This window comes from Rhinolophus hipposideros (genome assembly GCF_964194185.1).
Source record: "Rhinolophus hipposideros genome assembly, chromosome: X".
Classification (NCBI taxonomy): domain Eukaryota; kingdom Metazoa; phylum Chordata; class Mammalia; order Chiroptera; family Rhinolophidae; genus Rhinolophus; species Rhinolophus hipposideros.
In genome coordinates, this window is record NC_138046.1 from 83,768,762 (window position 1) to 83,794,194 (window position 25,433).

The following is a 25,433-nucleotide window of genomic DNA, read 5'->3' on the forward strand; positions in this document are numbered from 1 at the left end:
ACGGGGCGGGGCCAGGTTTCTGAAGGGGTTGCTATGGCACCGAGGGGCCAGGGGAGGTTAACGAAACCCTTAAAACCTTACTCCCTCCCCCACCCGCCACCGTCTGGGCCGAGGGCCATTGTTCCCGGCAAAATGGCGTCGCTAATACCCCTCCCGGCAGGAGGTCTAAGTAAGGCTGAGGGTGGGAGTAGAACTGGAGGTGGGAACAAAAACTACAATTCCCAGGGTACACTGCACCTGCCCGCGAGGCGCAGGGCACGTGCCTAGGCCTAGTGGTTACAAGCCGTCAAAAATCCGTTTCATAGCTTCCCTTTCTCATCCCCGCTTTCGTTGTTGCCCAGCCCCCGCGCGCGCGCACTGCGGTCCTGGGGGGTGTGGGGGGGACATACCGTGGCCGTTGCCCTCGCAACGTAACTGGGGGACCCGTATTTGTAAATCTGTGCTTCGACTTCTAATCCCAAAACCAGCAGGTATGCGTCTCGCGAGAAAAGTCAGGGATTGCAAAAAGGTAGTTTAGGGGTGACGGGTGAAAAGGTGACGGCGGGTACCACATCTCGGCAGAGCTACCGCATTTAGAGGCATGTGGAAAACTGAGAATGGGCGGGGGGGGGTGGCTAGGAAGTAGTGTGTGCTTGGACTTTTTTTTTCTGAAGAGGGTAAAGCAGCTGTGGAGAGAGCTTTTGAACACACAGAAGGTGTCACGCGTGGCTCCTTACTGAGATTTTTCTTCTTGGAAAGGAGAGAAGCCTTTCTCCTCGAAGCGCATCCCTCTCTCCCGCTGCGCTGAAGAGGGCGGAGGAGGAGCGCGCACGCTCCAGTTGGCTAGCCACTGGGCCCCTCGCAGCGCTGGGGGCCGTTCTGAGTTGGGGCTGCTCCGTCAGCTTTCTCCGCCCCTCCCCCTCTCCTTTCCTCCCCTCCCTTCCCCGTCCCCCTCCGCCCCTCTCTTCTCTCCATCTGAATTCCCTGGCTGGAGTACGCGTGCGCCTGCTCAGCTCCCAGGCGAGCGCGAGCTTGGGCTCGTACCCCGCTCCCCCAACCCCGCCCGCTCTTTACCTACCCGCGGTAGCTGGCCCGGTGGGCTCGCGGGGAGACGCTCGCGCGCGCACGCGCACACGACACGGAGCAGAGCTCGACACATTCAGGAGGAGAGTAAGAAGCATCCGATGAGGCGATAGAGGAGGAGGAGGTGTGTGTGTATGTGTGTGTTGTACGGTGTCGCTCGTCGAGGGGCGACCCGAGGCTTGAAAGAAGGCGAAGGAGAAGCGAAAAGAGTCAGAGTCTCCCTCTGCGAGAGCCCCTAATCTGGTGAGGGTCCCGGGCCAGCCGGGGCACTAGGAGCGAGGGAGGAGGCCGGGGGGCGTGTCTGGGATCAGGCTGCGAGATGAATGGGCCGGGGATGAATGGAGGGAGGCAGCGGCGGCCAAGAGTCTGTTAGAGGAGTAAGCGCCCTAGAGGGGGGCGGTTTGACCGAGGCGGGGTGATTGCAGTCACCAAGAGGTATGGGACGATGGGACGAGGCCGGGCTCCAGTCTTCGGGGTTGTCGGAGCTGTTGTCGGTGCGAGCGAACGGGCAGAGAGGAAAATTCAGAGGGGGGAAGTGGGGAAGGGCAGGTTTGAGGATGAGGTGCATTTTTTGTCTTTTTTTTGTTTTTGTTGTGGGGTGGCAACTTTGGGAGTTGATGGAAGACTAAGGGACGGGGAAGGTGAGGAGAATACTTGAGGGGGGCGGGAGACAGTGACAAAGGACTGAGTGATCATTTAAGTGAGATTGAGGCTACTGAAACGAAAGATCGCTTCGGGTGTGGGAAGTTGAGTTTCAGTGGGTATTGGGGTGGGGGAAAGTAGATTTAATTCAGAGATTAATTACTGTGTGAAGGTCGGTAGGACTGGATCCGAGTGAAGAATAGTGCTGGCTGGTTGTGTCTATGGGTTATGTTCAAGGAGATTGAGAGGTGTTACTTGGGACGAGTGGTGTGTTCTGTGGCGGACAGGTTGGGAATGGGGAGGAGATTACCATCTGTATGATGGGGTTAGGATAATAGTGGTGAGCTGGCTTCACTGTACTGAAAGAGGTTTTGTTTGACTAGTTAAGAGTGGTGAAACATTTATGTAGTGGGGTGTGGGTGGAAATCCTGCACGTGTGTGTCTCATATCTTGGAAGTTGATAGATCTTGTTAAAATCGAACCCTCAAAACGTGGGAATGGTATGGCTATTCCTTCATAAGACTTACTGTTGGCTGAAGCAATTATATGAATAATAGCCTTTAAAGTTGTGCAAATCTTCTGTATAGTAGTGATTGTATCCAATTTTGTGAGACATTGTTACCTGTTTTTCATCTATAGTAAATTGTAATGCTAAGAGAACTTTTGAAGAGGTTTCAACATATGACACAGAGCAGCAGGTTTCTTCTAGACAGTCTCTACCCTTTGGATTGATGAGTGTAAAAATTGTTTAAACTTAACAGTCCAAAAGAAAGTTACTTCACATAAAAGGATAAAATGCACAAAAGCTTATTTTGAATGCTAAAATAATTATACATAATTTTTTTTGGGTCATAATGAATTTACCTTGTTTGAAAATTGGCACTTGCGTTTTGGTATGTTTCCAGCAGATTAAGATTACTTGGACATTCTGTTCTCTAAATACATTACTTGTCATCTGGTAAGGATGTCTTGTGATAGTCTCATTGTGTTCTGAATCAAGATTAATAGTTTATGGATTTTTTTAACTTTACCGACACATATTCATTTATCTTGGAAATGTTGCAAATTTGAGAACATTCTTATTCCCTTTTTCTTTTATTCTGCTTTGATGTTGGAAGGAATGTAATGCTTGTTTTGCCTACCCAGAGTTTAAATACAAAAGTTAATACTATGTTCATATTCTCTTAGATTAAGATGAATACTTAGTGTATTAAGTGGTAGAGTAGAAGTATAAAAGCTCTGTGGGAGCCTGGGAAAGTTGCACTGACTCTGGCAAGCAAGGTGGAAGCCTGGAAAAGTTGCACTGACTGGCAGGCAACGTAGTCTCTCAGTTTTGAACTGGGTGTTCCTGGACTGGAAGAACATTCAAGTATTGAGGCTGGAAAGTTTAAGCATGGTATATTTGGGGAGTGCAATGAGATAAGGCTGGAATCTTAGATTGAGGCTGGGGTGAAGGGCTACCCTGCCGAGTTAGCAGCCCTTAACTGTTTATTAAGAAGAGGAATAACTTAAGCAGATTTGTGTTCATCTCATTGCCTTTGCTTCTGATGCACCCCCATCCCCCAACCTGGAATGCTCTCTTGCCTCCTCCCTTTAAATTTGAACTCATTCTTTTTAGATTAATCTCTGTCATTAGCTATTCTTGAAAGCCTTTCCTGTTTTCCCCTTTTTTCCTTTTCCCAGCATCCTACACCAAGCTACGTTAGGTGCCCCTTTTTAGTGGTCCCAACACACCTTGTACATATTTTTACTATCATACTTCTGTTGGGAGGCAGGCAGGAAAGTTATTTTCGTTTTTATACCTAGAACAGAAAGTAAAGCTTAGAAAAATAAGACTTGCCCTAGAAGTCGTAGACCCCTGGAGTTCCTACTTCTAGACCAATGCTGATCCTCACATCACAAGTCGACACTTGTTGAAGTAATTATTCTGTAGTGTTTTAGGAGTTAGATTTCTGTAATGTGAACTTCAACTTTCTTCTGTAGAGGGATTTCTTTTCATTAAAGTGTCCCATCATTTAGCCGGTAAATGGTAAAGCCAGTCGTTGCAATGAACCAGTCACAAGTAAAGAAAATGAGAACTGTTATATTGCTGTTGGATTTCTAATCAGATAATTTACTTTAAAAATAATTAACGGAAGGCCTAAATTTTTGCGTATATGTATGGGGAGCGGGGTTGTGTGCAAGAAAACCCCTTCCTTTCTCAGTCTCCCACTTTGGTATAAGTAGTCCAACTCTATTTGCAGATACTTGATTATGTCTCTTGGCTAACAGCCAGAATACTTTCAGAGGGGTGGGTCTTTTCCATTTTTGTATGAGATCATAAAATTTATGGCATTGTTAAGAGACATTTGATGACTGTAAAGGACATCTATAAAATAATTCGTTCAGAAATTCTCAAAGCTTCAAAAGTAGAATTTGATGCCGTTTTTAATTGTTTTGATAGAGCTTGTCATGAGATATTTGGTTGGAGAATGTTGAAATTAACTTACTGAAGAAATGAGCTTCTGAATGTACCTTCCAGGGGTATACTATTTTTTTTATGAACTTTTGTTTTAATAGCAATGAAGTATAATAACATGGTCTTCTGTGTTTTTGCCTGGTAACTTTTTATTGTGATAAAATTCATATAACATAAAATTTACCATTTTAGAGTGTACAATTCAGTGTCATTAAGTACCTTCACGATGTTGCGTGTCTAGCTCCAGAACATTTTCATGACTCCAAAAGGAAATTGTGTACCCATTACAGTCATGTGGACTGTGGACCACATTAGCAGTCACTTCCTATTCGCTTTTTCTCCTAGCCCCTGACAACCACTAATCTATTGTATCTTTGAATTTGCCTATTCTGGATATTGCATATAAATGGAATCATACAGTATATGGCCTTTTGTGTCTGGCTTCTTTCACTTTGCATGTTTTTGAGCTTCACTCACGTTGTGGCATATATCAGTACTTCATTCCTTTTTATTGTTGAATAACATTCCATTGTATGTATATACTGCATTTTGTTTGTTCATTAGTTCCTGGACATTTTGTATCTTTCCATCTTTTGGCTTTTGTGAATAATGCTGGTATGAATATTTGGCTACAAGGTTTTGTTTCGACACCTGTTTTCAACTCTTTTGGTTGTGTACCGTACCCCGGAGTGGAATTTCTGGGTCATATGGTAATTCTGTGTTTAACTTGTTAAGGAACCACCAAACTGTTTTCCACAGTGGCTGCACCATTTTGCATTGCCACCCCCAATGTATAAGGGTTCCAAGTTCTCCACATCTTTGCCAGTATTTGTTACTTTCTGTGTGTGTGTGCTTTATGGCCATGCTAGTAGATGTGAAGTGGTATCTAATTGTGGTTTTATTTACATTTCTCTATTGATGACTAATGATTTGGAACATCTTTTCAGGTGCTTGTCGACTATTTGAAAGTCTGGAGAAATGTCTGTTTAAGTCATTTGCCTATTAAAAATCTGGTTATCTTTTTATTGTTATTTAAGAAATCGTTGCCAAATCCAAGATCATGAAGATTTACCGCTACATTTTCTTTGAAGAGTTTTATAGTTTTAGTTTTAGTATTTAGGTCTTTTATACATTTTGATTTAATTTTTGTGTATGGTATGAGGTAAGGGTCCAGCTTCATTCTTTTGCATGTGGATTAGCTTATAAAAACTATAAAATTAGCTTAAAAAACTATAGTAGCTTTAAACAACTAAAATATGTAGTACACAATGCTATGTGTGTATATTAGTTAAATGAAGCTATTATGGTGATATCTAATCACTCTTTGTGCAGTTGTGGGAGAGAAATGTTTCTAAATGCATTTTTTTCATTGTAGCATTTTTGAAGCTTTATATTTGAAATGTGGGATATTCTAAAGCTCTTTATGAGTCAGTGAGACTTTTATGATCAGGAAACTTCAATATGGCAAGCTGGACAAACCTTATGCTAAAGTTACGTAAGTTTTTCTTTTTCCAATAAAGAATATTTTTATTTTCAAATTGTTTGTATAGGGTGAAATCTTTGCTTAAAACTAGGGGAAAACATAGTCTATATGTAACCAGAAATTTTTATTAGATTTACCCGAAAAGCAATTATATCTATGTATTATATATTTTATGATTATGAGTCAACTTCTTAACCAAAATGTATATCAGTCAGTACCTTGTGGAGACTTTTTATTTGTAGTTTAGGCTATAATTACCCATATATTATCCTATTTATTTAGGAACGATGTAAGATTATTTTAATTTGGTTACTTGTAAAAATGAGAATTAAAATTTAGTGCAGCACTATTGGTTGGTGAATCTCAGCCTGTAGTTAAGCATAATTAAAGTAAGGACATTAATTTGGTATTTTTAAAAAACTTAGGGGATGTGTTTTAATACAAGAATGGGAAATCTCCTTGATCAGCCAACCCCAAGACCTATGAGATGGTAGTTCAGCTCTGATTATATTCACCACTGCCCAGAGAATAATTTTTGTCCTGCTGGGCTGCTGTGGCATTTCCATTCAGAGTTAGCCTTTGAAGGTTTCTGGCAAGAGGAAAAAACCCTGGAAGATATATGGCTCATTTGCTAAAGAACCTTTCAAAATGCGCTGATAACGAACTCTGAAGCTGTGAGCCCAAGTGAATTGTAGAGTTTGACTTACCCAAAGTATTTGTAGGTTCTACCATTCATTCAACAAATATTCATTGCATTTCTCTAGAGTGCCAGGGTTGATTTGTTGGGGATAGATGCAAAGGAAGCAAAGCAGGCAACTCTACCCTCTTTGAGTTTACATTGCAGTGGAGAACGACAGTTGGCCAACAAATGAACAATTTCAGAAAATAAATGCTAAGAGGAAAATTCTAAAAGGGTACTGGATGTTGGAGAGGAGCCTCTTTAGTTCAGGTGGTCAGTTTGAGGAGGTGACTTTTAACAGAAATCCGAATGTTAGGAGAAGAGCAATTTTTGGTATCCTTTCTGGTAATTGTTATTTTGTTCAATTGTCAGTTTATCCCTTCCAGAAGAACACTTCAGATTTTTTTGCTAGTTGAAATGTGTGAATTACTGCTTTTTGTTTCTAAGAAGAAAAAAAAAGATACATTTCTTATGAGATGAGGTGGTGTTCCCAAGAGGAAATGTCAGTGGAGTGGGAGTCAAGCCTGGGTTCTGGTCTTTCCTCAGTATAATCTTGCACATGTCTATAAGCATCTATTTCCATATTTATTACTAAACAAAATAAAAGCCTACCAATTTTGCAGGATTCCTTTGCTAATTAAATGAGTGAATAAGCTTTACAAATTATACAGCTACGTATGAAATACAATGTATTCTATTAATATGTTTTTGGAGTCCAAGTTTCTCAATTGAGAAATGTTTTCCCACCAGCTTAAAGCTTTTATGTCTACCCATCTGGTATATTTTAGCACCAAATGTCTGAACTCATTGATTAATCAGAAGGGGCTGGGTTCTTAGAAAGTGGTAGTGTGGTAGGAAGTATGTTGGATTCGGAACTAGAAAACCAGGATTCCAGAATTGTCCTTCACTTAGTAGGTCTGTGACTTGGTCAAGACACTAAGCTTTTTTGAGCCTTCCTAATTTTCAGAAGTCAGGCTAATACCAAGTAGCTCTCAGGGTTGTTGTTAGGATGAAGTTAAGTAGATGAAGTTCTGTTGAAAACTATAAAGCAAGGTTTGACACACTTTTCTGTAAAGGACCAGATAGTAAATATTTTGGGCTTTGTGGGCAATGACTCAGCGGCTACGGTGGCATCTATAGGCAATATGTAAATGAATGGGTGTGGCTATATGCCAATAAAACTTCATGAATACTGAAATATTAATTTTGAATAATTTTCATGTGTCATGAAATACTATTTTTATTTTTTCAACCATTTAAAAATGTAAACATTTTTCTCAGCTCACCTGCTGCACAAAAACAGGCAGTGCTGTGAGGAGGGTTTGGCCTGATTGCTATCCATGGTTTGACCACCACTGTTTTAAAAAGGGTTAAGTAGAGCAAAGTGTGAGTTAAGGCCTGAGGGTAGGTGATTGATAGATTGTTTAATTTTGATGATGAAAGAAGATGGAGATGATTTCAACCCTTTTTCTAATTTGGACCCAGACATTGTTTTTACATAAAATGGGCATCTTTAATTGAGCAAATGACCTTGCCAAAGCAAAACTGGAGGATGGGAGTGAGGAAGAAGATCATTTTAGTGTTATAAATCCCAAGGACTGCGATGTGGTTGTGCAGTGTGCGTATCTATGTGATTCAGGGTTGTTTGTATACAGTGCGTACATCTGGCTGTAAGTCATATGGGGCTCCCCTATTATGAGTAGTTAAGAGTGAACTTGAGTCAGATGCCTGGGTTGAATTCTGGCCCTGGTTTTTACTAGCTGTACGATTTTAGGAAAGTTAATTTTTTGAGCCTAGTTTCCTCGTTTGTAAAATAAGACAAACTATTATTTACCTCAAGATTCTTGTCATGATTACATGAGAAAATGCATGAAAGGGCTCACGGTGCCTGGCAGAAAGCACTCAGCAAGTGTTAACTGATAATATTCATTTGAATATATGTTGTGCATAATTATTAGTTTTGTCCTTCCTTCAATTATTTCAAGAAATTATAACATCCTTAACTGGTTCTTTTGTACAGGTTGTTGATGAACAATTCTGCTTTAAAGGATTAAAATACTAGAGAGATAGATTAAAACCTTAATGTCCCCCTTTACCCAATGTCCTGCTGTCCCTGTGGGTAACTGTTAATAGTTGACTGTGAACTTGTATAGTTCTTTTTCTCCGTAGTTACATGCATATATATATGTGTATATACAATAAAAAAATATATTTTATGACTTTTTCCCCCCAAAGAATATGATTTAGGGCTCTTTTCATGTTGGTATGATTATGCTCACTAAATTCTTTTTAATGGATACATAGTATTTCATACTACATGCTTCTTTAAGCAGTAGGATCAGTTTAGAGCATATCCTTCCAGTCTTTTTAAATATTCATTTACACATATATAAGTACATTTAGAAGTGAAAAGTTTTTTTTAACCATACATTGTACATATATATAGGTGTAATGTGTGTTGTACTACAACTTGCTTTTCTCAGTAATATATATGTAGAGTTTTATATATCAGTATATATCCATCTCATTTTTTAAACAGATGCATATTATTACACAATACAGGTGTATCACTGTTTATTTCACCATTCTCTTATAGATGGATATTTAATTTTTTTTCAGGTTTTTTTTTCTATTTCAAACAATGCTTCAGTAAAAAAAAAATCCTTGTACATACATAGTTGTACACATACAGGAATATTTCTTAGGTAGATACTAAGAAGTGGAATTAGTGGGTGACAAGTATGCACTGGATACTTGGAAGTTGCCGTATGGAAAGACTATTCCAGTTTATCTGCGGTAGTGCCAAGTTTCTCATATACTTTTCAAACATGATATTAACAGAGTTTTTATTTTGCTCATCTGATGGACAAAAAATGATATTGAATTGTTTGAATTTGCATCTCCCTGCTTACTAAAATGTTTGAGCCATCCCCCTACCATACATGTATTGGTCAATTGTATTTCTTCTTACTGATTTTTTTTTTAGTTCTTTATTTATTATGGATATTAATGCTTTAAAACTATACATGTTGCAAATGTTTGCTTCCCAGTCTGTTGCTTGTGTTTGAACCTTGTTCATGGTCAAAGGGTCAAATGTGTTAGCTTTTTTGTTAATGGGCTTTGCATTTTTTCCTTTTTTTTTTTATTGAGGAAGGGTAACATTGTGTATTTTGAGGACTTTATTTGGAAACAGTGTGTTTTTCCCAGGACTCATCAGCTCCAAGTCAGGTTTTGTCCTTCAGTCTTAGTTGTGGAGGGCGCAGCTCAGCTCCAAGTCCAGTCACCATTTTCAATTTTAGTTGCAGGGGGCGCAGCCACCATCCCATGTGGGAGTTGAACCAGCCACCTTGTTGTTAAGAGCATGTTGTTAAGAGCAAGCGCTCTAACCAACGAGCCATCTGGCCGCTCCTGCATTTTGTCTTTTTAAGAAAGCCTTTTTTCAGGTTAGAAATATATTCTGCCATATTTTCTTTTAATAGTTATACAGTTTTGCTTTTTGCATTTAGGTCTTTCATCTACCTGGAATTAATTTTTGTGACTGGAATTAATTTTTGTGACTGGTTTTAAGAAGGATTTTAACTTTAACCCCCCAAATGAGTAGCCAGTTATTCCAACACCTTTTATTATGCTATGTGTTTCTCACAAATTTGAATTTTTTTTACCCTTTTTACCATGGAGTACATCCGCATACACAATGTGTCTGTTTCTGTACTGATTCTTCTAGTTCATTAGTCCATTTGTTTGTTTCTGTGCTGAAACTGGATTGTTTTAACTTACTGTAGTTATATGTATGTAATATCTGGGAAGGCAAACTTTCATTCTTCTCAGCATTTTCTTCGTATTGCTTGTGTTCTTTTAGGATCATCTTTTCAATTTTTGGATAAAAACATCTCTTTGGGATTTTGATTGGGTTTGCATTGACTTTGGCACAATCAGGAAGGGGAGACTTTGTGAAGATGCCAATATTGGGTCTTTCTACAAGGAAACGTGTATTTTCTGTACTCCAGTAAAATGTTACAGTTTTCTTTATATAGGTGTTGCGTATTTCTTCTTGAGTTTATTCCTAGATGAATATTTTATAGCTTTATTGCTCTTACAAATAGGACAGTTTTTTTAAAATAATGTTTTTTAAAAATCGCACTGACTTCCCTCTTTCCAGGGTACCCAGCCCTTCCTGACCCCTCCTGGCCTTGCCCACTCCCGAGTCCTCACCTTAAGATCATTGTTTGTAAATTACATTTTCTAATTATTGTTTATGTATATAGGAAAACTATTGATTTTTGTTTGTTGATTTTTATCTTTAGCATTTTTACTGAGCTCTCTGGTTAGTTCCTCTTGTTTTTTTTGGTTGCTTTTCTTGGATTTTCTAGATAGATAATCATGTAGTCTGCAAGTTTTGTGTTTTGTCCCTTACTTTCCAATATTCATAGGTCTTATTTTATTTCCTTAAGTGGTAGCAGTGATAATAGGAATTGTTGGCTTATTTCTTGCTTTAATTATTGTTTATGTGAAAGATGCTTAACCTCACTCATAAGATAAATGCTAATTGAAACTACAGTGAGATTCCTTTTTTAAATCTATCAGAGTGTTAAAAGTCAAAATGTTTGATAGCACCTTTTTTGTTGTCAAGGCTGTGGAGTAAAAGACACAGATTTCAGGTGGGAGTTTAAATTGGTACAATGCCCATGGAAGGCACTTTGGTAGCATTGTATGAAGATATACATTTATTATGTGTACTGTTCTGGATATATTAACATACTTCAGTAAAAGTTAAATATACAAATTTACTTTGATCCAGCAATCCCATTTCAGGGAGCTGACACATATTTATACACATATATGCAAAATGAAATATGCAGTGTTATCTGTTATAGCAAATAGTTGAATACTACTTAGATATTAAAAATAATAATGAGCTAGAGGATAAGGGGGTAGAGGAATGGTAGATGAGGGTAAAGGGGGTCAAATATATGGTGATGGAAGGAAAACTGATGCTGGGTGGTGAACACACAATGGGATTTATAGATGATGTAATACAGAATTGCACACCTGAAATCTATGTAACTTTACTAACAATTGTCACCCCAATAAACTTCAATTAAAAAAATAAAAATAATAATGAAGAACCTCCATGTACTGGCAGGGAAAAAAGTAATTAAAAATATTGTGACTATGAAAAAAGTTTAGTATGCTACTTTTTGTGTAGAAAGGGGGAGCGAGAACATATATCTACATTTGCTCATTTGCCTAAAGAAGCTCTGGAGGGCTACATAAGAATTTAATGAGTGGTTACCGATTGGGGGAGTGGTGGGAACTGAATAGATGGGAAACAGGGTTGAGAGGGAACTTGTTCATTATATACCTCTTTCTTTGATTTTTGAGTCATGGTTTCTTGAGGGCCTTCGAGCGAAAGTGACGGTATATGGCAGCGACCAGGGGCTCGGACAATTTATGAAAACTGAATATACAGCATTAAAATAGAATGTAGACCTAAATACCCAGAAGAATGCCCCTTTGTAAGATTTGTAACAAAAATGAATATGATTGGAGTTAATAGTTCTAATGGAATGGTGGACCCAAGAGCCATATCAGTGCTAGCAGAATGGCAGAATTCATATAGCATCAAAGTTGTCCCGCAAGAGCTTCGGTGCCTAATGATGTCTCAATAAAATAGGAAACTCCCTCAGCCACCTGCAAGACAGTGTTACAGCAATTAATCAAAAGGAAAAACCACAGCCCCCCCCCCCTTGCCATATTCAATTTAAGCAGTCTTCATTTTCAACAGTAGTAAACTTTCTAGATATGTTTCTAGGTAGTTTTGAGGTCTTCTCGACCTCAAAAGTAGTAGAAAGGAAGGTCCCATTCAAAGGCAGTTTAATCTTAAGATACTGTGAATGACACTTATTATTTTGTTCATTTGAAATACATAAGTTGTGCCCTAACAAAAACAAAATGGTTTCTTGAATTATTTCAGCTCCTCCAAGGACATTTTTTGTTTGTTTCTCATGATCTTTCTCTTGTATGTTACAGGTTTTCTTCAAATGTGTCTCCTGATTCTGTTCGTATTTAAGAATGAGCTAGTCGACGGGCTGACTGGGAGTTCTGTATACCTAGGGTTGTCAGCTGGTAGGCTATATGTTTGGGGTGAGTGGGTAGGTAGCTAGCTATTACATTTGGAGGACCCAAATGCCAGAGGGCAGAGGATTTTGCTTTGGGGTGCCCAATACATCTTTGTTTGTTGAATTTGTTATTCTACATGCAGGGGTTTCTTTCTTTGGGTTGGAGTTTGGGGGAGTTCATCAACTGGGTCATAACTCAGACCTCCAGTTGATCCCTGTTTACAGCTTTTTTCTCACTCGGACCCTCTTTGGGGTTAGTCTGTTTTGCACGCATGTAGAGCCCCTCTGGGGTTTTGCCCTGCAAGTCTGTTGCCTCTGGAGTTGGAACCCTTTCTATTACAGCGTTTCCCCCAAAACGAGACCGGGTCTTATATTAAGGTTTGCTCCAAAAGACGCATTAGGACTTATGTTCCAGGGAATGTCATCCTGAAAAATCATGCTACGGTTTATTTTCCGGTTAGGTCTTATTTTTGGGGAAACACGGTAAGTACTTTATATTGTAGCATCTTTTGACTTGTGTTATCAGCCAATTCTTTCCTGTGTATTCTCTATCAGAAATTGTTGAAATGTTGTATTTACTATGCCATTTCCCATTCATGTCCTTGACTTATGATTTATACTTTTGTACTCTTTTACCATCACTCTTCTAGGGTCTTGGAAAGTACAAGAGATATATAGGTGTTCCCTTCACCTTCTTGGACCAGAAGTCAATAGCAGTATAGCTTAAGCTTGGAGAAACTGTAGGCTTTTTGAGGACAAGGACTGACTTTTGTTCTTTGTTTAAAAGCTATTTTTTTCCAGTTACACTTGACATTCAATATTGAATAGCACAGCAGTTAGACATATAATTGATGCAGTGATTCCCCCACATTAGTCTAGTACCCATCTGGCACTGCACATAGTTGTTGCAACATTATTGCCTATATTCCCTATGCTGTACTTTACATGGCCATGAATATTACGCAACTACCAATTTGTACTTTCTTTTTTTTTTTTTTTTTTTGTTGAGAGCCCACTGGCCCATGTGGGAATCGAACCGGCAGCCTTCGGAGTTAGGAGCATGGAGCTCTAACCGCCTGCGCCACCGGGCCGGCCCCCCAATTTTTACTTCTTAATACCTTCACCTTTTTCACCCAGCCCCTCAACCCATCTCCCCTCCGGAAACCATCAGTTTGTTCTCTATCTATGAGTCTGTTTCTGTTTTGCTTCTTTCCTTTTATTTTCTTTAGATTCCACCTATAAGTGAGATCATATGGTATTTGTCTTTCTCAGTCTTATTTCACTTAGCATAATACCCTCTAGGTCCATCCATGTTGTCACAAATGGTAAGATTTCATTTCTTTTAATGGCCTGAGTAATATTCCATTGTATTTATGCACCACACCTTCTTTATCCAGTCATCTATTGATGGGCACTTGGGTTGCTTCCCTATATTAGCTATTGTACATAGTGCTGCAGTGAACATAGGGGTGCACATACCTTTTTGAATTACTTATGAATTTCTTGGATAAATACCTAGAAGGGGAATTGCCTGGTGGTAAGGCAGTTCTAGTTTTAATTTTTTGAGGAACCTCTATACTGTTTTCTATAGTGGCTGCACCAATTTGCAATCGCACTTGCACGAGGGTTTGGTTTTCTCCACATCCTCTGTTTTCTCCACATCCTCACCAACATTTGTTTGTAGATTTATTGATGATAGCCATTCTGACAGATGTGAGATGATAGTATCTCATTGTGGATTGAATTTGCATTTTGCTGATGATTAGTGACATTAAGCATCTTTTCATATGTCTATTGGCCATGTGTTTGTCCTCTTTGGAGAAATGTCTATTGAAGTCCTCTGCCCAGTTTTTAATCAGATTTTTTTTTTGGTGTTAAATTGTATGGGTTCTTCACATACAACTTGGATAGTAAGCCCTAATCAATGTATCATTGTGGAATATCTTCTCCCATTTAGTAGGTTGTCTTTGTTTTATTGAGGGTTTCTTTTGCTGTGCAAAACCTTTTTAGTTTGATGTAGTTCCAGTTGTTTATTTTTTCTTTTGTTTCCCTTGACCAAGAAGATAGATCAGAAAAAATGTTACTAAGAGCAATGTGAGAGAGTTTGCTGCCTATATTTTGTTTTAGGAGTTTTATGGTTCTGGCCCTTACATTTAAGTCTTTAATCCATTTTGAGGTTATTGTTTTATATGGAATAAGAAGGTGGTCCAGTTTCATTTTTTTGCATATATCTGTCCAGTTTTCCCAGCACCATTTATTGAATAGACTGTCCTTACCCCAGTGTATATATTCTTCCCTCCTTTGTCATAGATTAAATGACCAGATAGGTATGGGTTTATTTCTGGGCTCTCTATTCTGTTCTGTTGATCTATGTGTCTTTTTTTTGTTGTTGTTTGCCAGTGCCATGCTGTTTTGATTAGGCTTGTAGTATAGTTTGATATCAGACAGTGTGATACCTCCAATTTTGTTCTTCTTTCTCAACATTGCTGTGGCTATTCAGGGTCTTTTGTGGTTCCATATAAATTTTAAGATTATTTGTTCTAGTTCTGTGAAAATGCCATTGGTATTTTGATAAGGATTGCATTGAATGTGTAGATTGCTTTGGGTAGTTGGACATTTTAATAATGTTAATTTTTCTTATCCATGAGCAAGGTATGTCTTTTGTTCTTTTGTCCCTGACATAGTGCTTGGCACTTGGTAAATTTTTATTGGCATGAATATTGTATATGAGAGAAAGAGAAGATTGTTAATGGAAATTTTCTGTGTAATTTTGACTGTCTAAATATTCATTCTTTCAATTGCTGGTTTCAAAAGTTGAAGAAATTCTTGAGCTACTGATTTGACAAAGTACTGATTGTATGCAGTACTTCCCATGAATAGAACTAAGCTACAGGGGAAAAATTATTTATAACTTTTAACTCAAATGTTCCAAGGTTATATATCAAACCTATCATATATATCAAATGTCGAAGGAGTACATACGGGGTGCAAATTTGTGAGGTTTTTCCTATAATTTCAATATCTATAGAAGTGCTTTTACAGTTATCTTTCTACATATTCCTAGGGCTTAGAGCAATGTGTTACCATTTTATGAAGGAAGATATGGTCACACGTAGGTTATGGCATATAGCTGTCGAACTCAGTAAGAGACTTCAAGTTTGAGGCCTGATTCTTGTGGACCATTTCACTGAGCTATGTTTCTACATTGCTGAATGTAGAAGAGATGTTATCCTGGTCACTGAAGCATACCCCTTTAGCAATGCCAACATGGTGTGTTACTGCAAAGCTTTAAAAGAATGTATTATATACTTCTTGTCCTTACTAAATAGAGTCTCCTGAAAATAATTTAACATTTTCTTGAGTATTGTTGAGTAGTGCTTTAATGTAGTGCTGTCACTAGGGGTTATTAAGAGATAGAAAATAAAAACTTCTATGTATTGATTATTATGTTTTGCCAGGCATCGTGCTAATTAGTTTGTACGTATATTTTCACTTTATTTTTATATCAGTCCTGTGAGATTTCACAAAGGCAATAAAGAATGATGAGGTTAAGTATGATAATTTGCCTCAAGTCTCTTCTGAGGAATGAGAGGCACAACCAAGATTGGATTCCAGGTTCCTCCCACTCCAAAGCCTGTGTTCTGAAACTTCATTTTATGTTGAAGAAGCTAGTGGATCCACGATGAAAAGGCCCCAGATAATACTATGCTTAGTGAAGTTCGTGGCCTAGTTTTTAAAATTTGTTTTTCTCCTTCGTTGTTTACCCTTAGGCTACCAGCTATTGCATTTTATTGTTGTTAGGTCTCTTCGCTTCAGAACACTGATTCTCAACCCAGGAGGCCAGGCTGAAGATAAGGAGAGTAGACAGCATGATGGGGAGAGGTAGAGAGTGTAGTTTTCAAAAGGCATATTTTATATTATTATAGCTCTGATTTTAGTAAAAATGTTTTATGATCTTAAAGAGGGACATCATATTTTATTGAGATATAATTTACATACCTCAAAATTCACCAATATCCATGATTTTTAGTGAATTTATAGACTTGTATAACCTTGATTACAATCTAATTTTGGAACATTTCCATCACCCCCAAAATATCCGTTGTGCTGCTTTGCAGTCAGTCCTGTTCCTATGCCCCAGCCCCAGGCAAGAACTGATATATTTTTTGTCTCTATTTTGCATTCTAGACATTTCATTCAAATGGAACCATACAGTATGTGGTCCTTTCTTCTGGATTCTTCCACTTAGCATAATATTTTCAAGGTTCATCCTTGTTGTAGCATGTACAAGTTGATACCTCATTCCTTTTTGTTGCTGAATAATATTCCAGTGCATGGATATAACACATTTTGTTCAGCTGTCAGTTGATAGACATTCGAGTTGTTTCCACCTTTTGGCTATTGTGAATAGAGCTGCTATGAACACTTGTGTACAAGTTTTTGTGTGGACATAATGTTTCCATTTTATTGAGTAGATGGTATCCTATTATAACTGTTTAACTTGTCAGACTTTGTTCCAAAGTAGCTGCCCCATTTTACATTCCCACCAGCAATGTATGAGGGGTCCATTTTTTCCACATCCTCAGCAACACTTGCTACTGTCTATCTTTTTTTATTGTAGCATCTTCATGGGTGTGAAGTAGTATTTCCTTTTGGTTTTGATTTGCATTTCCCTAATGAATAATGATGTGGAACATCTTTTTTTATTATTAAAATTTATTGGGGTGAAGTTGGTTAGTAAAATTACATAGGTTTCAAGTGTACAATTCTGTAATACATCATCTATATGTCACATTGTGTGTTCACCACCCAGAGTCATCTTTTCAGGTGTTTATTGGCCATTTGTCTATTTTATTTAGATCTTCAGCTCATTGGATTATTTATCTTTTCATTATTTAGTTATAAGAATTCTTCATATGTTTTGAACACCAGTCTGTTACCACATATATGATTTGCATGTTTTTTTCCAAACCTTTTCACTTTTTATTTTTAAAGCACTTAGTGGTTTTAATGCTACACAGACAGGAGGAGGATATATTGATCTACTTTTCACTTTCTTAATGGCATTCTTTGAAGCACAAAAGTTAAATTTTGATGAGGTCCAGCTTCTCAATTTTCTATTTTATTGTTTGTGTTTTTGTTGTATCTGGGGAATCATTGCAAACGCAAAGTCACTAAAGTTTACTTACATGTTTTCTTCTAAGAGTTTTATAGTTTTAGCTCTTACATTTAGGTCTATAATCCACTTTAAGTTTATTTCTTATATGGTGTCAGCTAGGGATCTAACTTCATTCTTTTCTATGTGGATACCCAGTTGTCCCAGCACCTTTTGTTAAAAGACTGTTCTTTCCCCATTGAATGGTTTTGGCATCTTTGCTAAAAATCAATTTACCATAAATGTTAAGGTTTATTTCTAGACTCTCAGTTCTATTGGATTGATCTCTATATCACCCTTATCACCCTTATATCACCCTATATTGACCCTTATCCTTGTTCATTTGTAATTTAATTATTTTGTGGTAGTAGCATACACTTTGATTTCAATCCTGTTAAATTTATTGAGATTCATTGCATAGTATATGATCTGTTCTGGAGATTTTTCCATGTGTGCTTGAAAAAAATGTGTATTTTGCTCTCATTGGGTGGAGTGTTTCATTGGTGGCAGTTAGGTCAAGGTGGTTGATAGTACTGGCCAAGTTTTCCAGATTTCTTGCTGGTTTTCTGTCTAGTTCTATTATTGAGAGTGGGGTATTAAAATCTATTGGTTTTATTGAATTGTCTATTTCTTCAGTTTTATCTTAATATATTTTGGGGCTCTGTTGTTAGAAGTGTATATAATTGTTATATTGTCCTGATGTATTAACCTTTTCATACTTATAAAATGTCTATCTTTGTGTCTAGTAACTTTTCTTTTGAGTTGAGAGAACGATTTCCTTTTATAATACACCAGAAATATAAGATTCCACTGAAACTTGGAACAATTGACAGAATATGGTTAAACTTAATTAAACCTTCAAGAGAAACAGGGTCAAGCAAAGCCAATGTATGGAGAAACTCAAGACTGGGATAAACACAAGGATAATAGTATTTAGCATGGGTCTCTTCTGACCCGCTCCCCAGCAGATATCTTGCCATCATTCTTCCACCCCTATCCCTTAACGAGTGTCTTTTCCGCCTAGTGCAAGTGTTAAGCCAACGCAACAGTACCCCTTAGGACATAATGCAAAGAAAAGAGGAAAGTTATAAGTATTATTCCAGAGTGCACATACCTAACCCAGCACACATTATTGGTGTCAGTGTACATGGTAGCAACTTGAGTCAAGTCACTGGTGTTTTCACATGTGACCTGTTATGTTGCCCGGTAACTAGGTCAATGTTCCTACTTTACTATACTAAAATATCAACATGGTGGAATGCAGTTTTGAACTCTAGATTTTTCCGAACACTTAGAGAGGCCCATTTTATGGATGTAGAACAGAATTGTATCTCAAGGAACCTAGGTATTAGGGAGGAACATTGATGGGCTCTTTCTGGGACTTTTCAGGAAATGTTAGAATGTCAGAGCAGTGACAGGTGAGGGGAGGCAGAAGTGGTAAGAGGGTGTCCTAGACACAAGGCTGACATATTCATGTTCAAAGAGAAGTCTGGGCGAAGGAAAACAACAAAAGAAGAACAAAACAAAAACAAATCCAAGTCGGAGGAAAAAAGGTTTTCATACAACATAGTATCAAAATGTAAAAGGAACATACTAAATGCACAAACTGGTGGGAAATAAGTCCACAGCCTATCGTGGTAGGTTCTTCCAGCAATTGGGTTCATTTCTAGGTTATTTACAGACGGGTAACTTTAACAAGAGTCTCACACACAGGAGGGCAGACAGGCTTCAATCATTGGCTTCAGGATCTGTGTGTGCCATGTAGGCATCCAGGTGATCTTTCGTTTTTGATATGCACGCATCCAATTGGTTGTCCAGCTGCTCCTTGGTCAGTACAGGGCGAGCAAGGGTACCTCCTCCTCGGCCTCAGGTTCAGCCTCCAAAGCCCTCTCTTCCCCGACCTATCATACCCAGACCTCGGAACAACATCCCGCCCGTAAGTAGGGTTCTTGTACCCCATGTAGTCCTCCTCTGAGCAAGCCTTTCTGGATTGTGGGCAGGCCTTGTCCTCAGATGGCTCCCCCGGCAGGGCCCCTATGTGCAGGCCTAGATGTGTTTGGATGTTAACTCTTACCTATGTGCTGCTTTAAGCTCTGTTTAAGTTTTGTTTTTTCCTTTTTTTAAAAAAAACTATTGGGGAAGGGGAACAGGACTTTACTGGGGAACAGTGTGTACTTCCAGGATTTTTTCCAAGTTAGGTTGTTGTCCTTTTAATTGTAGTTGTGGAGGGAGCAGCTCAGCTCCAGGTCCAGTTGCCGTTGTTAGTTGCAGGGGGCGCAGCCCACCATCCCTTGTAGTAGTCCAACCGGCAACCTTGTGGCCTACAGGGTGCTCTCCAAACAAGTGAGCCATCTGGGAGCTCAGCGGCAGCTCAGCTCAAGGTCCCGTGTTCGATTTTAGTTGCAGGGGGTGTAGCCCGCCATCCCTTGTGGGAGTCGAGTCGAACCGGCAACCTTGTGGTTGAGAGCCCACTGGCCCATGTGGGAATCGAACTGGCAGCCTTCATCTAGTAGCAGGGAGCTCCAACCACCAGAAGCACCGGGTTGGCTCCTCTGTTTAAGTTTTTTTTTTTTTTTCCTCTGTTTAAGTTTTAATGCTGCCCGAACAGAGGGTCTATCCTCCATCTTCTGAGCCAGTGGTCTGTTTCTGGCACTGACTAGCTGTTGCTGTATCGAAGCCCAAATATTCACTGACATCAGCTGTTTGTTCTTCAGCACACAGTAGTACCTCGGTTTTTGAACGTCTCTGTTGATGAACATTTCAGTTTACAAATGCCGTAAACCCGGAAGTAAATGCTTTGGTTTTTCAAACACGCCTCGGAAGTTGAACATGTCATGCAGCTTCTGCTGAGTGCAAGATCCTGAGGCCTTGCTGTCGGCTGTTTTCAAACGTTTCAGAACTTGAACGTTCTTCTGGGATGGATTATGTTAGAAAACTAAGGTACCATTGTATTAGTAAAGCGGTCATTTAGAGACATCTTGGTGGCATTTTTTCAGCACAATTTTCGCTGCTGACAGGGCCACCATCTTCAAATCCCAGTAATCGAAGGAAAAGGATGCCAGTGCTTCTCCCGGGGCTGCCACCGCAGCTGCAGCAGGCGGGCCAGGGGCCCAGCCCAACCAAGGTCGACGGTAGAAGGACTGGGGTTAACTTGGTGGACGGCTAGTTAGATGGGTAAACGGTAGATTGCTGGATTAGTTTGTTGTTATTGGCTGGCTGGCTGGCTGGTTAGCGGGTCCACCTGCTTGCCTGGCTTGCCCCTTCCTGCCTTTTGTCTGTGCCACCACAGCTGCTGCCGCCAACTCCAGCTCGGAGTCCTAACAAAATGGCCGCCACTCTAGTAGCATTTTTTTGTCTTAGGGCTGATTTTTAAAAGACCGAGAGAATGTTCCTTTCCCTATTCCTCTTATTTGTCACTGCTTATCTTATATTTTGGGAAACCAGGTGACCAAACATGTTAAAACTATTAGAGCATTAGAGCAGCACTACTTGCCCTTCTATTTTTTTAAAATTATTTTATTTTTTATTAAATTTATTGGGGTGATAATTGTTAGTAAATTTACATAGATTTCAGGTGTACAATTCTGTATTACATCGTCTATAAATCCCATTGTGTGGTCACCACCCAGAGTCAGTTCTCCTTCCATCACCATATATTTGATCCTCTTTACCCTCATCACCCACCAGAGTTTTGGTGATATTTTACTTTTTAAAAGAGGTACTGCAGTTAAATTTTTGAAGGCTTTTTTTCGCTGATTTTTACCTGTTTTTGTCAGCTCAGACGTCCTTTTGTTGTACTTATAGATCTCTGCTCTTGAGGTTTCTGAATAACTGACCTTTAATTAAGTGAAGTGAGTAATACTTTTACTTAAGAATATCTTGCCTAAAATGTTAATATTTAGGGAATGGAGTGAAGGGTACATTTGGATTCTTTGTATAGTCTTTTGGGGGGGGAGGGGAACAGGACTTTATTGGGGAACAGTGTGTACTTCCAGGGTTTTTTTCCAAGTTGCCCTTTCAATGTTAGTTGTGGAGGGTGCAGCTCAGCTCCAGGTCCAGTTGCTGTTGCTAGTTGCAGGGGGCGCAGCCCACCATCCCTTGCGGGAATCGAACCGGCAACCTTGTGGTTGAGAGCCCAGTGGCTCATGTGGGATTTGAACTGGCAGCCTTTGGCTTTAGGAACATGGAGCTCCAACCGCCTGATCCACCGGGCTGGCCCTCTTTACATATTTTTGAAGTTTTTTCCAAGTCTAAATTGTGTCAAACTAACTTAAAAGAAAAAAATCTCCACCTAAATGAGGTGCTGTTGGTCACCTTTTCTTACTTGTAGGCAATGCTAGTCTTATTAAGTAACTTTCAAAGTATTTTGGTTTGGCAATGTAACCTCTTAGAGTGCTTCATGAGTCCTTAGTTTACAGTCATGTGCCACTAAACAACAGGGATATGTTCTGAAAAATGCATTGTTAGGCAATTCTATCATTGCGTGTACATCATAGGGTGTACTTACGCAAACTTAAATGGTATATATAGCCTGCTACACATCTAGACTATGTGGTAATATCACCTTCATATATGTGGTCCATCCTTGACTGAACGGTCATTGTAATTCCAGCATGACTTTAATTCTTAGCTCTGCTATTAACACAGCTATGTCCTAGTAGTGTCATCTGATAGGCAAATTTCTTGGAGTTATCATAGACTTTTTTCTTTCCCCTTATAATCATACTTGTTTAGGCAGTAAATCTTGAATTTAGTACTTCTTTAATGTATCTTGACTCTATCCCTCTTGCCAATGTTTTCATTCAAACCTCAGTATCTCTTTCCTGGATTATTACAGTAGTTGTCTAACTGGTCGTATTTTATATAGTATGGCATAGAATTCCTTGGTGACTGACTCTGTTCTCATCTGCCTGTTTCTATAATAATAATCGAGTAAATTGTTTATGATACCACTCATACACTTACTCCATTGCTATTTCATGACTTTGCTTGTGATCTTCCCTCTGCTTGGATCAGCTAATTTTCTTTCTGTGAGACTCAGTCCTAGCGTCTTTTTCAGTAAGCTTTCCTTAGAGCATCTAACTTCATTATTTTGCATATAGATATCCAATTGTCCCAGCACCATTTGTTGAAGAGAGTGTTCTTTCTCAATTGAATTGTTTTGGTCCCCTTGTTGAAAAATCAAGTGACCATAAATACGTGGGTTTATTTCTGGATTCTCTATTTTTATTCCATTTATCTATACATCTATCCTTACGCTAGTACCACACTGTCTTAATACTGTAACGTTGTGGTAGGTTTTAAAATTGGGAAATGTGAGTCTTCCAACTTCATTCTTTTTCAAGATTGTTTTGGCTTTGGCTATTCTGGGTTCTTTGAAGTTTTATATGACTTTTAGGATCGGCTTGATAATTTCTGCAAGGAAACCAGCTGTGGTGTAGATAGGAATTGTGTTGAATGTATTGGACAATTTGGGGTATTTCTCCGCATTTTGTTTATTTTAGTTAAGGGTTACTTTCCTTCAGTTTTTCAAATTTGATATTTTTTTGACATGACAAATTGTGCCTTCTAAGGCACATAACACAGTAGCAGGTATATAGGCTTAACTTTGTGATGTGTATTTGTTGTGAGAAGAGAAGAATTTTCTTATTGGTGGTGTGATAATTCATTTGAAAATCCTTTTCCCTATATAGTCCACATCTTCTTTGTGGAAAGTTTTAGAGCATATAGAAAAGCAGAAAGAGAGAAAAAGTCTATAATTACGCCATTCAGAATTAATATCGTGTGTGTATGTATATAAGCTTGTTTTATATATTTCATTTAACCATATAATACTTGTATGTAGGGAATATCTTTTCATCTCACTAAAAACTAGTGGTTGTTTAAAATGCTGTATCCTATCTCATTTTGAGATGTTTAATTCCCTATTGGGCTTATGTTTAGTTACAGTTTTTCTAAATTATAAGTGCTATATGAATGTCTTTATGATTAAATCTTTGCACAGATTCTTGACTATTTTCTAGGGCAAGTTCCTGTAAGTGGAATTGCTGGTTCAAGGGGATGTATATTTTTAAAGTCTTTCTTGCCTTTTTTTTTTAGTATTATAGTGTGTTAATGACAGTAGTTTCTGCTAAAATCTGAAGGCAAGCTCATTAACAAGTGTTTGTGTTACTCAAAATTACTATTGGATGTTCATAGCAGCATTATTCACAATTTGAAAAGGTAGAAACAACCCAGTCCATGAATGGATAAACAAAATGTGGTATATACATAAACTGGAATATTGTTCAACATTAAAAAGGAATGAAATTCTGATATATGCCATAACATCAATGAGCCTTGAAAACATATGTCAAGTGAAATAAGCCAGACTCAAAGGGGCAAATATTGTATGATTACACTTGCATAAGTTACCTAGAATAAGCAAATTCACAGGGGCAGAAAATAGAATAGAGATTGCTAGGGGCTGAGGAGATTGAGAGTTATTGTTCAGTGGGTACGGAATTTCTGTTTGGGATGATGAAAAGTTCTGGAAATGGATTGTGGTGATTGTACAACATTGCAGATGTACTTAATGCCACTGACTTGTACACTTGAAAATGGTTAAAATAGTAAATTTGATATTACGTATATTTTACCACAATAAAAAAACTACTATCATATTAATTCCAGAGGTTTAGGCAAAAACCACCTACTGAGACATTATGTACTTGTTTTGCATAATTGTGTGTTACCTAGTAGGTTAGTGAAGTCAGGTTTTGGTTACTTGTTTTAAATGTGATGGGCTGATAGATGAGGCTGAGAACTAGATTCCTAACCAACCTTCATGCAACATGAAGACTTACTGAGCTATATGCCAAGTAGCCTGCTAGGCACTGAGGACTACAGTGGTAAACAAGATAAGACACAGTCCCTGGAGTCTGCTGGTTGCTAAGATTGGACACAAAAAAGAACAAACTTCTTATTAAGAAAAAATGGATTAAACAATCAGGTGATTTGTTTGCTCCTTAATGATTTCCTTTGTGGGGTGATTTAAAAATATCCCTTTTTCCCCCCCCTCAGGTTACTATGGAAACATGACCACATAAAAGGAAGTCCATTCTGAAAATTCTGATACCTGATATGTAACTGGACTGAAGAGTAGAACAGGAAAAAACTTAGTGCCAATCTTAGTTACAATGGCTACTGATTCAGGGGAGCCAGCTAGCACAGAAGATTCTGAGAAACCTGATGGGGTTTCATTGGAGAACAGAGTTCATCAGGTGGCAGCAAATTTGACAGTGGAAGCCAGACTGAAGAAAAAAGACGGTACCTTCTCTGCTTCTGGAGAAACTACAGAAAGGAAGAGATTCTTCCGAAAGAGTGTTGAGATGACAGAAGGTGACAAAGTTGTTGAATCTTCCTCCAAAGATGAGAGAATAAAGACCGCAACAAATATTCCAAGAGTAGAAAAACATCCTACAAATGTGTTGAGAGGAGGACAAGAAGTTAAATATGCACAGTGTTCAAAGGCAACTTCTGAATCCTCAAAAGATTGTTTCAAGGAGAAAAATGAAAAGGAAATGGAAGAAGAAGCAGAAATGAAAGCTGTAGCTACTTCTCCTAGCGGCAGGTTCCTGAAATTTGACATAGAGCTAGGAAGAGGAGCATTTAAAACAGTATATAAAGGACTGGACACTGAAACATGGGTTGAGGTTGCTTGGTGCGAGCTGCAGGTGGGTATATAATCTTTTTTGGTTTTAATAAATTCCAGTTTTAGCTGACCTAGCCGTCTGAGTCATCTAGGATTAAAATGTATAATGGATTAAAATAAAATGAAGGGCTTGACCCCCCCC

The 25,433-nt window shown here is 38.6% G+C and overlaps 1 protein-coding gene and 1 pseudogene across 3 annotated transcripts in view; both read left to right on the forward strand.

The window, feature by feature from the left end:
• Positions 1-398: 398 nt before the first annotated feature.
• WNK3 (WNK lysine deficient protein kinase 3) overlaps positions 399-25,433 on the forward strand; it is a 178,672-nt gene continuing 153,637 nt past the window's right edge. For both annotated transcript variants that reach the window (XM_081042030.1, XM_081042031.1), the window contains exons 1-2: positions 399-470; positions 24,661-25,313. In XM_081042030.1, coding sequence (XP_080898156.1) covers positions 24,777-25,313 — 537 coding nt within the window. In that variant the 5' untranslated portion in view covers positions 399-470; positions 24,661-24,776. The remainder of the gene's footprint in view (positions 471-24,660; positions 25,314-25,433) is intronic.
• LOC308495076 (ubiquitin-conjugating enzyme E2 variant 1-like) lies at positions 1,508-12,041 on the forward strand (annotated as a pseudogene). The gene is made up of 2 exons: positions 1,508-1,556; positions 11,722-12,041. The product of its transcript is annotated as a ubiquitin-conjugating enzyme E2 variant 1-like (transcript).